Genomic DNA, 17,442 nt, shown 5'->3' with positions numbered 1-17,442 from the left:
CACAGCTGCTAAATCAAGACAAAACATTCAATAATGATAAGCTAAAAAAATAATCCCTCCCGATAATAAAGACATAAATAATTAATTGCACGAGTGTTAATAAATTTGCACATGGTTATATCTAACCTAATATACGATTTGATCATTGCCATAAAGTGTATAAATCTAACAAAAATATGTGTACAAAATAGAAAATAATAATAACACAAGTCGATACATCATAATTCATAACAAATTTGAGCATAATAGCCATTATCGAACAATATAATATATTTAATTGTATAACTGTTATTAATTTCTTAATACTTAAGGTTTCACGCTATACTAAACAATAATAGGCACATAAAACATAATGTTTAACATAAATATTATTTAAATAAATAAATAAATAAATAAACAACCATATAGTTTTGACGTTTGCATTCATGGACTATGACTAACACAATAACATATTAAAAGTAAAATAATAAAACTTTGTTTTTCTGTGAAAGTGCTTTGGTCAGTATAATTATATTTGATCCGTCATTTTATTGTTCGCTGTTTGTTCATGTTGGACAACATCAAAGATATGTATGATGTTAGCAAATCGTCCATTTTGTATCCCAAGGACGTTTCACATAGCAACTTTGACCCTCTAACCAAATTACCAATAGTCATGTGGAAATAAGTGTTTCCTGATGACCAGTTTGATATCCTCGTAAATGGGTGCGTAACCAAAATCTCCTAAAACAAACACAAATGGTTATTCCAGAAAATTTTTTTAAAGTTCACAAAATCATACTTTAGTTTGTGGGTGTATAAGACTAATCCCATGCTTATTAATAGCTATCAATAGAAGTTCTGGATAATTAGGCTCTGTAGTTTGCTTCACTTCAAAGAAAGCTGATCCAAATGTAGGCCAGCGGTATATTATTTTCAAGAATGTAATTTTAGCATCTTCAGCACTCAATCCTACAAAAAAAAAAACCATCAATAGTTGTATGATAAATATATTTGGCTAATGGTCAAACCTATGTCCTGGTTGTAAGTAGCTACAATCATTCGTTTCCATTCTGCTGTATTTTGAACTTTGATCAGATCCCCAGGAATTAGTTCCCGCAACATTTGACTAGGAAAAAAATAAATATAAATTCTAAAAAAATAAAATCATAAAATCTACAGGCCTATTGTGAAACAACTTGGAAAAACTGTATTTCCCAAAACTTCAATGATTTTTTTGAAGTATAATTTTAATGGTGTTTCATAACATAAATTGTATATAATATTATATTAAAGTGTTATTATCTTTTCACACCACTAAACCAGTACCACTACTAATCCAGTGTAAATTTAATAATTATACATATTAATATATATTACGGTATTGCTTGAAGTTCTTGTTTGCTTTCACCAAAACGAACCCTATAGATCAATGCAGCTAATCTAGTGGCCTCTTCTTTTGAACACTTGTGATATCCTGAAATTTTAATAATGTTATGCCAAATAATTAAAAATAATTTGATCATAAAAATGATTGATTAATAATTCCCAATCTGTTAATTATTATCTAAGTACTTACCACGTAAGAGTTTTGGAAGTTCCTGGTGGAAGTGAAATATTAAATCTGCATTTCTGTCTTTGCCAGGTACCGTATTTGTCCATAATTTTTTCATGAAAAATACTTGATAAGTAAACTGTGGAGTTGTACCTATGTATCAAAAATCATTATATTACCATTATGTTTATTAATAGTAAACATTATTATAGTAAATCAATAAAAAATATAAATACACCAACCATCTCTAGTAGGTCTGGCTTTTTTTATCCAATCAGTAAGGTGACGAACAAAGTCAAAGAAAAAATCACCTTCAGGAACTGATATTACTTTGTCAGCAATTTTCACAAACAAACTAAAACCTTCACTAGATCGTAATGTCAACCGTTGTGAAATATTAGTACAAAAATCTTTTGCTCTTGTTGATGAGTCAACTTCAAATGCTTCATCGGTGTCATCAGGGAAAAATACTTTGTGAAATATTTGTGTAGTCTTATGCTGTATAGCTTCAACTTCTACTTGATGTGGTGGATATTTTCTCTGACCATTTCTTATAGTTTTTTGCAGTCGCTGTAGGGAGTCTTGAGATATAGGATGACGTCTTGTACGCAAAAATAAATTTAATTCCTGTTCAAATATTATGATTGTTTAAAAATTGTATGATTAATTTTAAAATAAGATATATTAGTAATATTACTTTTAATAAATTTTGACTGCATGCAAATAAACCAGTTGACAACCACATTAATTCCCATGCTCTTTCTTCACTCAACCTATTCCTATTATCTGTTAACTGTCTCATTAGTTGACAATATATTTCATCTCTTAATATTTCCTAAAATTGAAAAAAAATTAATTATACATTTTGTTTTGATTAATTATTAACTTTTCAATTTATTTATTATCTATTTATAGCCTATAGATATAAAAATAATTTTACATGTTTCAAGGGTCCGTCAAATATTTGATCTGTATATTCATTAGGTAATCGTCTCTTAGCTGGTAAATCACCAGTATACTTTAACATTGCTGCAAATGCAAAACATGCTTCTTCAGCTAATTCTTCTTTACCAGCAAGTTTCCTTAGCAATGGCTGTTTCATTGGTTCTCTTGTGTGCCTCCACAAATCATCATTGTTAGCACGTCTAGCTGAACTTAAAGTTAATGCTTTAGATACTGTACGTTTTGCAGGAGCTCTAAACATAAATTAATAGAAAATAAATTAAAACAAAAAGCTAAGATTACTGGCCTTACTTACCTGAAATGATCAATAGCATACTCCATTAAATTGTGAGGCTTTTCCCTAGGTTCAGTGCCATTTAATGGTTGCGAATATAATTTGCGACTTTGATCAGCAGCTTCTAAGCTAAATAATGCCTAAAAAAAAATATAAATTTATCAAATTACATATATTTTTATTTGTAATTGCACTTATAAATTATTTTAGGAATTTATATTAGTTAAGTTAAAATACTTACCAATATATCTACTGGTGGTTTTGATAATGTTGGTAGTACATAAACTGTTTCAGCGGGAAAATCTCCTCTATCTCCAGTTCTTTCACAGTATCCTACACACCAACCGGATGTCATAACAGTTTCTCCAGTACTCTCATCTTCCAAAATAATTAAGTCACCCTTTTGGAAATTCAAAAATGTTGTTCCTTCACCTAAAAATGTTCACAAAAATTAAGCACAAGTCAATCACATAATATAATTAAATTTTACCAGGAGCCTTATAATCCTGAACTGCAATAACAAAAGTTGAACGTTTTTTCAGCCCTTCTAAGAAATAAACCACCAAGTCCCTAATATCTTCTGCATTTGGACTTTGAAATGTAAATTCTTCTCCTCGCACAGTCGAAAGAGTAAACGTTTGAGTAAACACTTTGGTAGTTCTAGAATACAATTTTTTAATCATTAACATTACATCAAATAATATAACAATTTAACATACTTTTGACTAGAGACAGTTGTTATTTCAGGAAATGACAGTTCCAACAAAACTTGCTCCTGATCATCAACTACATAAACGCCAGTCCAGTTTACAGCAATAATTACATCATTTTTAGGTAAATTTGGACCTATTAATTAGATCAATAATTAATAAAAATATACCATACATACATTCGAAAAAAATAAAATATTATAGATAATACCATTGCAATAAAATATTTGATAATTAAATAAACATATTCAATTGAATTAAAATAAAAATATTTAAATTAAAATGATAATACATTTTTATACCACAATTTATACTAAGTATATACTAGATGTAATAAAATTCAAGAAAAATAATAGATATCATATATTTATAATCTATAATGGTTAAAATAAAATTATTTTTGATTTATTTCTTTGTTCAAGGTATCATTGATGACATGATCACAGATTTAAAAAAAAAACTTTTGCATGCCCCCTTTCTTTTTTCTCAGTCTAATCGCAATTAAACCAAAACAACCTCGTTCTGTTTAACTAACTACCTTGACTTTTATCAAAACTGTAACAGACTGACAAAACTTGCCAACTTCAATTGTTACACAACTACTTTAAACTATTTATATCAAAATAATTACTAAAACTTGGCTTAAAAATTACTTGTTCTCGAATAAATGAAGGTAGTTTTCCTACAAAAGGTGGTAGTGTACCAATCAATCTGCAAAAATATAAAATTTTCTCTTCTACCTATCACCAATAACTTCATTGAATAATTATTCATCTAGTACTCCTACAACACTTTTAACATCATTATTAGAGGTAAATCTATCTCAGAATTACTAAACTGATACCCACAGTATTTGAAAAAAAATCAAATATTCACTAGTTATCTAAGGAGACTAGAACCATATACAAATACACTGTTTAATGACACTAATAATCTGTTATTCCGCTGCACATCTATACGTCTATATGCCTGAAGGCTGAAACTTAATCTTTCCATGAGTTTTTTTTTCAAAAAACACAACAAATAATTTTTTATCAATTATCCTTAATTTATATAAATTAAAATATGCAATTTTAAGTTAAATATTGAATTACAATACCTGAATTTCTATAAGCTTCATAAAATCTGGAGAATAATAATGGCCACTTAAATTTTGCATAGCTCACAACATCTTCTTTTACTCTCAACTGAGCAACATTCTCTTTCAAATAATAGCTCTAAAATTATTTAACATGCAGAACATAAAAAATTAAAACCAAAAAATCACTAAAAAATTAATTGTTACAAAACTGATTATTGATTATTTTATAAATGATCTCAATATATATAAAAATTATAAATCAAACAAATTATTAACCATAAATATTAAAAATAAAACATTAATAGAAATATCTGTTCATGCATTAACAATACACTTAAAAAACACTTATACGACAATAATAACTCAATAATATTTTATTTAAATTCATAAAAATAACATTTCATTGTGTCTGGCAAATACATGCAGTATTTTTGCTGACTCCAGAAACTCAATTAATACATTAGTTAGTACAATTTTAAATTATGGTTATATCAAAATTATTAAATTTATCAATTAATGTATTTTTCCTTCAACATCTAAATTACTTGTAGGATAAGTTAACACAAAACAATAAATTATTGAAAAAGTACGAATTTTAAAGTTCAATCTAATACTTAAATCGTAAAATTGTATGTCTTACATTTTAACTGATTTTACAATATTATTAATAAATGAAATAAAACAAATTATTCTAGAGATGTAAAATTTCTAGTTGTAAACACAACTTTAAACTTTCCAATTTAATTACAATGTTCATAATTCCTATTATGTAATACCTATCAACTGTATATATACATTTTTTTAGCAGGTAAATTAACCATAGAGACAAAAGATAAATTTCTATTTCAACAAATTTTAATGATTTGTAAGCAACTATGAGACATACTAATATAGTAAAGTTATATGACAGATGAAATCATTTTTACACATTTTTATTGATAAATTAATTAATATGATCAAAATCATGCAAGTGAAAAGTATAATAAAATTATAATGTTTAATCATTATCTGCTCTACAGATAAAATACTAATAGAAACAATCATGCAACATTTTGTATAACTTTAATAAGTCTATTAAAATATACTGTCTTTAAACCAAACCAGATACAAATTGTATGAAACATCACTAAAATTATTATTTAACTGTGATTAATGGCTAATCTCATTATTATAACAGTGTTTCATACAAAATTAAACATTAATATTTATGAATACACTTTTAAACTATCATTTACATTTAATTCTTATTAATAAATTTAAAATGATTCTACTACAGAAATATTAAGTATTGTTTTGAATAATTTGTATGATAGAAGCAATGCTTTCATAGAAATATAAAATTAATAGATGATCTAAATGAGAATTATTCATTTAAATGCTTTAACTGTTTATATTATTCTGAAAAAACTGTAGTTAGTATAATAAAATAAAATCAATTTAGAAATATAGAATGGTTTTTAGAAGAACAATAGTTATTTTTAACACACAGTTAATTTTGCATGCAGAAAAACAGATACTATTGAAGAATTTTTGGCTATATACACATTAGCCTACCTTACCTCAGTTGTTAACTGTCCCTGAAGCAAACACATCCATTGACCTTAAACTTATAAAAAAAAAACATAGTTCTAAGTTTTTAGAAATTTCATCCAGCCCACAACCATAGTAAAATGCTAAATTAAACTGAAAAACCACAACCTTATCAGAAGATTTATAAAACTAACTAGTTTCAGTTTAATTTAAAATTATTAATTAAATAAATACATCATTGCTTTAGATGTTTTAATTTGATTAAACAAAATATTCATTTCTTACCTTCTTGTAAGCTTGAATTATTAAAATATTCCATCTTTCTATAGATTTTTCAGCATTTGTCAAACAGTAATCGGGAATATAATTTGGTAAGAGATTTAATAACCTCTCATTATTAAGATCAGTGTTATGTTCAATGTAATACTGTTGAGCTGCAATCATCGCTAAATCCTCTTCCTTTAAATTCATTAAATTTTAATCATGCGCATATTTTTTAAAAAATATAATGAAATATCTACAAACCTTATCACATCGATATTCACCAAATTTGACTCCACGAACAACTTGTTGATATATCAAGTTAGTTGCTACTTGATCTTCAGTAGGTTCATGCCAAGGGGCAAAGATTTCTTTTCTGAAAAATAATCTCCATGGTGCATTGCGTTCTTGAGCTCCTTGTTCTTTGGCGTACTGCTCACATTGAGAAATTGCATCCATAACGTGATCACCACCACTTCCTAATGATGATACCTAAACAAATAATTTATCATTATTTTTATTTTTAACATAATATACATTATAACAAATTAAAACATTTAAATATTACACACTTTATCAAATAATGCTATGTAAAGTGAAAATCCAAATTGATCTTTTAGTCCAATTTTATCAGAGAGCTGATTACAGAGCTCTCGAGCTGTAGTTGCAGAATCAGCCAACAGTGTCTTTGTATTTCCATCCATAAAAGTGATAGGAAGCATTATAGGCTTTTTAGATTTTGTAGCCTGAAATAAATTCAAATTTATTTATACAATGGTATTAATTGTACTTATCTTAACAAATATTGTTATTTTACACACCTGTAATTCTAACCAACTAGGAGGTTGATTTCGTGTACCATTATTAAATGTGCGTTTCAAACGATCTTCACAATAAGGAGCATACCCAGGAGGACCTTCCCTTATAAATGCTCTGAGGTAATTCACAAATCTTTCAGAAGGAGCAAAACATCCAACACACAGTGATAATAAAATCCATCCTCTAGCATGAGATGATTTTGATGGATTTGCAGATAATTGTTTGCAAATCTGACAATATATTTCATCCCTGAAAAAGAATATATAAAATTATAAAATAACATAGGAAAACATATTATATTTCATTACCTTAATTCTGCTCTTAAAATACCGTGACCAATAATAAAATGTAATTTTTCTAGATTAGATGTAGGGCGTGCATCTAACCAAGACTGATAACTATCAGCTGCATATTCATCATCTTGTAGTCTTTTGCGTACATCTTCTCCTAATTTATTCTTCCGTTTTAAAGTAAGTGATACTAATTTATGACGAATAGATCGAGGTTTTGTTTTTAAAAAGCTTTCCTGCTTTCATATCAAATAAAAAAACTCATTAAGATATTTCTAATTTCTACACAAGTAAAATAATATACTCACTGGATCCATTCCAATCATTTGAGCTTCATAAAATTCTTTACTTCGAATGAAATTACGGCCCAAAGTTGCAGTTACTTTTGACATAACTGATGTATTATCTCTTTCCATTGTATGATATCTAGGCTCAGATAAATCTCCACAAAATCGTAAAATTGTTATCCAAAGTGCTTGAGCAGCCTAACAAATTGTTTTTAATAAAATAACAACAGTTTTTGATTAACACAAAATAATAAAAATGTTACAAACCAATTGATCTCCTTGAGCGTGTAATGGTAGGAGAGGATGCTTGAGAGGTTTTCTTGAACATTGGTGAGTAATATTTCCTTGAAAGTATGTCGCAGCAAACTTTTGAAATTTAAATTCACTCAGGTCTTCTGTATCATCTACAACTGGTTGCATATCACTAATGATATCTTGTTGGTCATCAGTTTTTGAAGTTGGAAGGTCCTATAAATAATTCAATAATTACAATTGAAATTTCATTTGAATGCATATTTTAAAAAACATTGAAATTCCTAACAAAAAATAGTATACATATGATATAAAATCAATATTTATTGTAATAAATTATAAAATAAATAATTATAATACTTAAAATGATTAATTGTTTGAAAACTTGTAATAGTAAATTACACATTCAAACAAACATCAAGAAAGTTACACTTCAATTATTTAAAATAACATAAACATACCATAAAAACAGATGTTCCTCTAGTTTGCATAGGTGCTTCACTACTAGAATCTGGGAGAAAATCAAACATAGCTTCAACAAGTTTACTGTCATCTACAGGTTCATCTTGCTTCCTTGCTGCATTACTAATAAGATTTTTTTTAATTTCCATTTGTCTTTTTTCTTCTTCTTCAATTTCATGTTCTTTTCTTTCTAGTTCTTCCATACGTTCCTATACAATTTAGTAATAGCATTTTATTCATAATACAAAAATAAATACCTATCTTAAAAACTAACCCTATAATTTTGTTCAGCAATTTCTTTAGCCCTTTTATTTCCAGCTTCCTTTAATTCCCTCTCTTCTTTTTTTTTTAATTTTAAAGCTTCAATCTGTATTCTAAATTCAAACTAAAATAAACAATAATCATTAATAAACAACATAATTAAATTTTAATAAATTAATAGCAAACTTTACCTTTGTTTTATTAAAACGCCGTTGAGCAATGATTCGTCTAACATGAGCTTGAATTTTAACTATAGCCCACATTTTATGAGCACACATTCTTCTGACTAGATAACCTCGAGATTGTGCTTGTAATCCTACAATATGACCACGTAAATGTTTAAATCTATGAGATAACACACGTGATCTAATAACTGCTTGCAATCTAAGATAACCGACAAGCATATGTTGATATTTCTTCTTTTGAGAGAAACCTCTAAAATGTTTTTGTATCAATACTGCAGCTGATCTCATTTGTAAATATCTAAAATGTTATTAATATATTATCAAAATGTTATTATTTTTTTTGTTTTCAGTAAAAAGTGTTTACCTTCTTCTATACACCCAACCCTTGATTGACTTTTGAATGATGATGATCTTTTTGGTTAATACTCTATCTCGTTCTTGTTCTAAAAATAAATCGTGAGCATCTTTCAGAAATATTTTAGAATTTCCCAGTTGATAATCAGATCGTCCTAAGACAGCTTGGCAAATATGAGCTGTCATTTTTTTACAATCAGTCTAAAAATAAAATTAACTATCATTTCAATATGAACATTTTTAATGAAAAATTGTTTTAAACCTTATGTGCTGGAGGTATTCCAGGAATCAAAAAACGATAACGTTCAATAAATTCACTAAAACCATGTCGTATAGGATATCCAGCTCGCCGAATTCGTATGGTTTCCATCATACCAGAATATCGAAGTTGACGGCAACACAGACCTCTGTCAAACATCTAAATAATACATTATTTATCACCTATCTTATAACTTTTTTACCATCAAACAAAAATAAATAAATACCATTGGTTTTTTTAGCTCATTTGGTTTAATACATCGAATGAAAAATGGTTGACAAGTACACAGAGTTTTCATAAGAAGATCTAATGATTTTTTAAACTGTGTAGATAGTGTTGGAGCTCTTTTTCTAGTTTCTGAACCCATTCCTATATCTTCAGCAAACAAGACTTTTAAATACTTATTTGTTGAAATATGTATTAACTGTAAAAGGTCAGCACTAAAGGTATCGCGATTTTTTTCCAGAAAACCTGTTTTATAAAAAATATTAATCAATAACATAAATTAAAAATTACGTCATCGCACTACCTCTAGTATCGTAAAAAACTACACCAGCAAAATGATTTAATCCAAATGATGCATTCATATCAGATTTTGGTTTTAAATAATTTCGATGACTTCCATGCGTTTTATGCATTTTAGCCAGCATGGTTTGATCAGTACCCTACACAAACAAAACATTTCACATAAAATAAGACATTCACGCATATTCCTAGTTATTCTTGAAATAAAAATACTCTATAAATATATATATTTATGTTAAAATACTATACATATTTATTTTATTATTTTATACAAATCATATTAGGATCACTTATAAAACATAAATTACAAAACCAAGTATTTAAAATAAGAAAACTATTTATGCACTTTAATTTAAATCTTCTCAAGAAATAATTATTTAGTAATATTATAATTATATAATTAACTGCTCCATGAAACATAACTTGAATACCAAATATTTAAATTATAATACATAACTTAATATAACACATCAATTTATGATTGTAATCTTACATGTACACAAAATGGTCAATATAATATTATAATATCTAAAAATGAACTTCATGAAAATAAAAATAAAAATAAATGATAAAAATTTGCTTCCTTTTCTTTATAATTAATTTTAAAAAAGGTCTTACCTTAGGAAATTTGGACTCTTCATCAATAAGAGCCATTATATTAAGTTGTTTAGTAGCAATGAGGTCTAGAGCATCTTGATTATCAACAAATTCGATATGTTGCCAACTAATATGTTCATGATTGTATTCTTGTTGTTCCAGTTTGAAAATATGTTGAACGAAAAATTGTTGTAAATTTTCATTAGCAAAGTTAATACAAAATTGTTCAAAACTAAATAATAAAAAATGTAAATTAATCAACTAACCAAAAATAACTTAGATTTATTTTTAATTACCTATTTGTCTGAAAATTTTCAAATCCAAATATATCTAAAACACCTATAGCACTTCTAGTTGTACTTTTGGGTTTATAAATAGCATTATTAATTTTACTAACAATATGTACAAATAACCGACCATAAATTCCTTTTACAAATGCATCTCTGACATCTACAGATTGTTCTCTTGATAATGTTGAAATCTTGTATTAAATAAGACACAAAAAGTAAGCCATTAGAAATTATAGACAAATATAAAATTTAACAAATTTCAATACGTACCACAGTTTCACCATGAGCAAATATGGTTTTTCTAGTTAAAGCATCAATCAATGACTGAACAGGAACTCCAACTAAATTTGCTACTCTAGTAACATTAATACGCTCAGGAATTTCAGTAGCATCCAAATTGTCTATAATTTAAGTTATTATTAATAAACATTTATTACAAATAAAACAATATAATAATATTAACCAATTATTGCAGCTTTATATTTTATATTTCCAATATGAAGCAATGCAGCTAATAATCTTAATATTTCCCAAATTTCTTGATCAGAAAATAATAATACTTTCATGGCTGATCTAATATCAGAAAATTCAGCAGCATCATCGCGCCCTTCACAAGTAATACTTCCACCCTACAAAATAAAAAATAAAAAACATGAAATAAGTGTTTAAAACCATATGTAATAATTAACTTACACCAGTTAGGTATTTATACTGAGATGCATCAGAAAGTTCTAATTTTTCTTTATCTTCAGCAGATAGACCAGCTAATAAACAATAAAATATATGATAATTTCTTTCATCAAGGGATTGAGAAACAATACGAGATTTTTCAAGAAGATATTGTTCAATTTTTGCTCCTTCAATAACGCCGTTGTTATTAAAATGTATATCTATGTATTTACCAAACCTTGAAGAATTATCATTTCTTATAGTTTTGGCATTACCAAAAGCTAAAACAACAAAATTAGAGATATTAATATAACTTTAGGTTGTTAATATTTAAAGCTTACCTTCAAGTATAGGATTTGCTTCTAATATTTGTTGTTCAATCCAAGAATGTTTACCACTAATAGCTGCTAAGTATTGCAAAATCAACTTTGTACTTTCAGTCTTACCAGCTCCACTTTCACCACTAAAATTAAATAAAAAGTTTTAGCTAGTCAATTAAAATTAACTAAAAAATTTTTTTTAATATACCTGATGACTATACATTGATCTTGACCAAATCTTTTCATATGAGTATAACTATTATCACCAATAGCAAAGATATGAGGAGGTAATTCACCAATTTTTCTATCTTTGTATAATTTTACTTGTTCAGCTGTGTATATGGGTAAAATTTGGTAAGGATTAACCGCAACCAAAATTGATCCAGTATAAGTCTAAAATTAAAGAATATTAATAATTACAATTTTTAAATAAGCTCAAAATGTATATTAATAATAAAATTACATTTACTCATAACAAACTTACATATATTAAATTTTCATTGTATCTAATAAGTAAATTTCTCAATATCCCTGCTTCGTGTAAGTCGCCCAAAGATATCATATCCTCTACTCCATGAATTGAAGTGGGGTGCATTGCTTTAATTCGCCTCTCTGGCGTAAGCCATAATTCCTAGAAATTAAAAACATTTTAAATAAAATACAATAAATTATTGTTTTATATTGTATCTAGTTGTAAAAATAAATTATAAATTGTGCATGATGATTTGATTTAAAAATTGAATGATTCAATTAGAATGTTTCAATGAATAAGAATGTTGAAACATTAAATCTTAACTAAAACAATTCAATAAATACACCTTTAGATAGTATCATGCTATTGATATTAAAATAAACTAATATCCAATTCTAATATCAATGATCATAGTAATATTTAGTAATAATAAAATTGAATTGTGATCAAAATTAATTAAAGTATTTCTTATATTACTTTGTTACTACCTAACCTAATTTTTATAATGTTTATACATTGAACAAGTTATAAAAGAAAATTTAAATAAATTTAAATTTTGCACTTTTTAAAAGTTTAGATTAAGAATCAATGACAACTCAGAAAATAACTTTACAACACAATAAAAACATTTGAAAAAATACAAACGCTTATTCTTATACAATATGAATCTTATTAACTCATTCATTTATAATTAATTTTTATATTAGATGTAGTAATTTAAAGAGGTTTATAATAATATTAACAATTTGTGTTTAGCCTCATGATTTAAAACAATTTATATAACCAATATTATACTTAGAAAAACTAATATCAGTTTTTTTATATTATGATGTATAATACATGATAAAAATAGTTAAATATTTAGTTAACTAATATTGTTACTTACTTTCTAAAACCCTCTTTTTAGAGAAAAAATTTGTTGTCTTAATATATTAAAAATCTAATGGCTGTTTTAGAAACTAAACGTCTTTTTTTATTAAAAAAAATTATTTTAGGAAATTTATAAAATATATTATTTAAAAACATTTCAAAACAAATCACTTTAAAAAAAAAAATGTGTACAGTGGACTTTTCTGTTGCAAAACTCTTGTAATTTAACCAATACACTTAATAATAATTAATTTACTTAATACCAAAGTATTTTCTATAACATATTAGTCACTCTCAATAATAATACAAAATAATATATATCATAATTTAATATTTTTATTTAATAATATAATATTATAATTTACTACAAAATTTCTCGAAACTAAAAATTACTATATTTTTTTAGTTGTTGTCAATATTATTTACTTTGTTTAACTATCTAGTTATTATATATAACTATTTTTATATATTTTTTTTTAATTTGGACGCATATTTGCTGTTAATTTTTGTATGTTGATGTTGTAATTAATAAAGGCAATTATTTAATATTATTATTATAATAATATTAAAAATCCTATATTTTAAATATTTCTTATTTTATCTAAGATGGAAACAGTGAAGATTTATGAATGAAGTTTAAAATGCATATTTGCTTGAAATATTGATAAATTGAACAAACAATTGATTTAAAAAATCCTGCTTTTCAAAAAAATTTGTAAATAACATTTCTAAAATCTTTAAATTCATTTTTGAATGAACACTGAAGTTTTTAATTTAGCAAACTTAAGGTATCCTAGTATTTAATGACTAAATATGATTAAATAAAGTCAATAAATACCTTTGGGTTATTATAATATAATGCAATAAAAGACTTAACTTAAAAATATTAGATTATAAATTTATAAGATTATCTATTTTAAAGATAAAAACTTAAAAAAAAATGAATAAAGAGAAAAAAATTATGAATTATACGAGTATGATATAATATTACTATAATTATATCCTGAGCAAATAATTATTTCTTTTAATAATGCAAATCAATTCATAACAATTTAATATATAAAATATTTTTAAATACCCTTCCATCGTCATCTTTAACTTGAATACGTTTTCCTTCAGCTGAAATAACTCTAGCGCCAATTGCAACATCAAATTCTCTTCCAGAAATTGGCTCTATCCAAATATAATCTCCCTAAAATATTCGTTAATAATGAATTTATTTAAAATAAATGAAAAAAAATAATTTAAACATACCCTTGTTACTATAACCATAGCGGATGCAGGATGGTAACTTGCAGTGTAATGTCATACCATCAAAACATTCATCTAATAATAATAAAAATAGTCAATGTGTAAATAGTAGTTTTATAAAATTATGAATAATAACTAAGAACTAGAATTGTATGTACTAATTTCATATAAAATAAATATAATGTAAATATACATGACAAAAGTCCTCAATTATGAATCGAAAACTAAATAAAATGTAACAATATAATAATAAAGTAAACTAAAACTAATAAATAATAATTTTTTTTTTTTTTTAGTCATAATATCATATTGAATTATAAAATAATTAGTACTTCTAAAGTATCAATGGTATTTATGGTAAGTTATTTTAAGTTTTTAACAAAATAATACATTATTTAAATACATGTAAATTAATAACTTGAATACATATATTTTTACTAGAAAAAATTTAATAGAAAACACTAGATTCTTTCAATCCTATAATTTAATAACAAAAGCTTTTTAACTTTAAGGAATTGATGATTTGATAAGCGTATTTATAGATAACTCCGATTTTATCAAAAATATTGGATATATTCCTTCATAAACTTGTAAATTAGTAATTAGCAGGGCTGTGAATTTCATGCATTTGTATAATTTTTTGTTACATCATATAAGAAAATGGATTTGATCAAAATTTGTTTTGCATTGTTTATAAATTAAATACAAAATCTTATTTTGCATATTTTTGCATATTTAACTAGTAAGGGCATATAAATGCATGATTTAGCGAGTTCCTCATATTATTGCTTTTTACACATTTTAATAACGTGTTTTTCTCATTTGTAAAATTTCTTCAATTTGGACGTAACAATTTCACTACTATAATTTTATCGCGGTGGAAATAATAACAGGAACATTTGTTAAACCTGATCTAGAGTGGCATGCGATACCATAGCCTCCTGTTATTATCATATGTCTATATCTGTGATCAAAAGTCAATCATGGAACATCTATAATCTTAATCTATTATATTATGATGGACAAATGAACAATAGTATTGTCGTCATCTCACAAGTGGTAATACGTTGTTCGTAGCAATTCATAATATTTTCGTTTGAATTTTCTATTAATTAATGAGCATAATTTTAAAATTCCAAATTCTTCAAAAGAAGACATCCAGTCATTTTATAATTATAGTATTTATTTAAATAAAACATTTTTTCACCCAGCACATATGGGTATAATTTTTTTTTAATTTATATATTTTGAAATTTTATAGTGCATATTTTAAAACAAATTTCACTTGCTTATAGTGCATAAATGCATGCGTATTCAAGACTTTTTTAGTGTATGAAATTCACAGCCTTGGTAATTAGTGACTTATAAACAAGTAATATTTTTTGATAGAGCATTTTTACCAATTTTAAATAATTAAAAATCAGAATTAAAGATAAAAACACAATAATTTACTATAAGTACAAGAAAAATCTAAAGTATATGTACTTGAAACAAAATAACTCATAACCCTTCAAATAAGCAATCATATTAAACAAATTGAATATAATAAGAAACATAAGATAATAGTATGTCAATTATATGTTACATTATATTATATGAATTAGTATTATAATATATCAAATAGTCTGTGCTTATAATAATCCAATAAACATTATACTGAATACACATTTTACACTCTCATATCAATAGGCATAGATACTGGTTACTGAGTAACAATAATTCAACATACCTACTTGAGGGCATATATCAACAAATATTTATAAAATGTATTTCAAAATTAATATAGATAATAAATGAATAAATACCAAATAATACTCTTTATCAATCTACTTAAAGTTTAGTTACATAAAAAAAAAATTAAAAAATAATTCTGAAGGATTCACAAAATATCAATTGATACACTACAACTCACAAGTAATTTAAATTAAATATATTTAAGATTCATAAAATAATGATAATATATGCACCTTTCTGTATTGAAACATTAAAAACACAATACAATACAAAATTCAGCCAACCAGAACAATAATTAAATCAGTACATTATGTACATCCTATTCATTGACACGGTATATGAATGATAGAAACTTATGAGGCTTAAGTGATGGAATTACAGCATAAAAATTATAAGTAAACCATCAATTTTGTATTGTCAATAGATCAACATGTAGAATGTAGTAGACTATAGCAGGTTTGTTAAATTTACAGCAAATGAATTTTCGTACCAAATTATCAATACCTACATACTTCTAACAAAACCGGAATCGACAAAAACAAAAAATACTAAAAAATAGATAGGTTTGGTCGTCACGCTACAGTACATAGTCCTCTATAATTCCAAATAGGTATAATAGCTGAGTACTCACTGCGATTATATCATTGTCGCCGGATCAACGTGACAAGTGGCTGAGTAGGCTAATGTTTTCGTTCGCGTTTTTTTTCCAACCAATTCGCCCCACGACCGACCCCCTTAGAGTTATTAGAAAGATATACACGCACACACACACACTTACGTTAAAAGTGATAATAGAAATTTATGCTATGTATATAATTTATTATATTCTTTTCCAAAAAATCAGTCGTTGGCTGATTTGGTGTTATGCACGCACTGCCAGGACAGGTGCAAACGCTACTAACTCGGCGAGTAGTGTTATCTATTAAAATATTTGATATACTTTATAATTTTCGAGTACACGCACACTACTTTCCTACGTAAATACGTGTTTTATCGTCCAAAAATGTAAAATGAAAACATATCAAATATCGTCGCCGAACGTGTGCGTGCGAGTGCGTTTATCCAGACATAATAATAATAATAATAATATTACAGACACTACTTGGCACTTGCTACTGCCGCCGCCGTCACCAGTCACTATAACACAACTACCGCCGCTAACACTACCAGTGTTGACCGATCGAGTTTCCGT

The 17,442-nt window shown here is 26.0% G+C and overlaps 1 protein-coding gene across 2 annotated transcripts; it reads right to left on the bottom strand.

The window, feature by feature from the left end:
* Positions 1-327: 327 nt before the first annotated feature.
* On the bottom strand, positions 328-17,326 carry LOC112603210 (myosin-VIIa). 2 transcript variants are annotated; one of them, XM_025351695.1, is made up of 38 exons: positions 16,882-17,326; positions 14,520-14,591; positions 14,344-14,457; positions 12,408-12,554; positions 12,132-12,316; positions 11,945-12,066; positions 11,628-11,884; positions 11,398-11,563; positions 11,205-11,335; positions 10,941-11,125; positions 10,666-10,876; positions 10,052-10,187; positions 9,749-9,993; positions 9,526-9,681; positions 9,274-9,464; positions 8,916-9,207; positions 8,738-8,848; positions 8,463-8,672; positions 8,017-8,217; positions 7,771-7,947; positions 7,481-7,701; positions 7,175-7,421; positions 6,926-7,099; positions 6,618-6,845; positions 6,378-6,551; positions 4,581-4,698; positions 3,491-3,617; positions 3,262-3,431; positions 3,013-3,203; positions 2,793-2,911; positions 2,475-2,730; positions 2,232-2,369; positions 1,777-2,161; positions 1,559-1,687; positions 1,360-1,456; positions 1,011-1,108; positions 782-951; positions 328-723 (listed from the first exon to the last, which is right to left on the bottom strand). In XM_025351695.1, the coding sequence occupies exons 2-38, from the start codon at positions 14,535-14,537 to the stop codon at positions 523-525; spliced, it is 6,498 nt and encodes a 2,165-aa protein (XP_025207480.1). In that variant the 5' UTR covers positions 14,538-14,591; positions 16,882-17,326; the 3' UTR covers positions 328-522. The 2 variants fall into 2 exon arrangements, with proteins under 2 accessions (XP_025207480.1, XP_025207481.1); XM_025351696.1 differs by having other exon boundaries at positions 7,481-7,698.
* Positions 17,327-17,442: the final 116 nt, after the last annotated feature.

The sequence above is a fragment of the Melanaphis sacchari genome, unplaced genomic scaffold, assembly GCF_002803265.2.
Source record: "Melanaphis sacchari strain LSU unplaced genomic scaffold, SCAv2.0 Contig9_pilon_pilon, whole genome shotgun sequence".
Classification (NCBI taxonomy): Eukaryota; Metazoa; Arthropoda; class Insecta; order Hemiptera; family Aphididae; genus Melanaphis; species Melanaphis sacchari.
This window is presented reverse-complemented; position numbering and strand designations above follow the sequence as displayed.

Bases quoted from the DNA above. Each gene is read 5' to 3' on its own strand.
- LOC112603210 (XM_025351695.1), bottom strand. The intron at 6,552-6,617 runs GTTTGTAGATAT...ATGAATTTAAAG, and splicing joins GTGAATATCGATGTGATAAG to GAAGAGGATTTAGCGATGAT. The intron at 3,432-3,490 runs GTATGTTAAATT...ATTGTATTCTAG, and splicing joins ACAACTGTCTCTAGTCAAAA to AACTACCAAAGTGTTTACTC.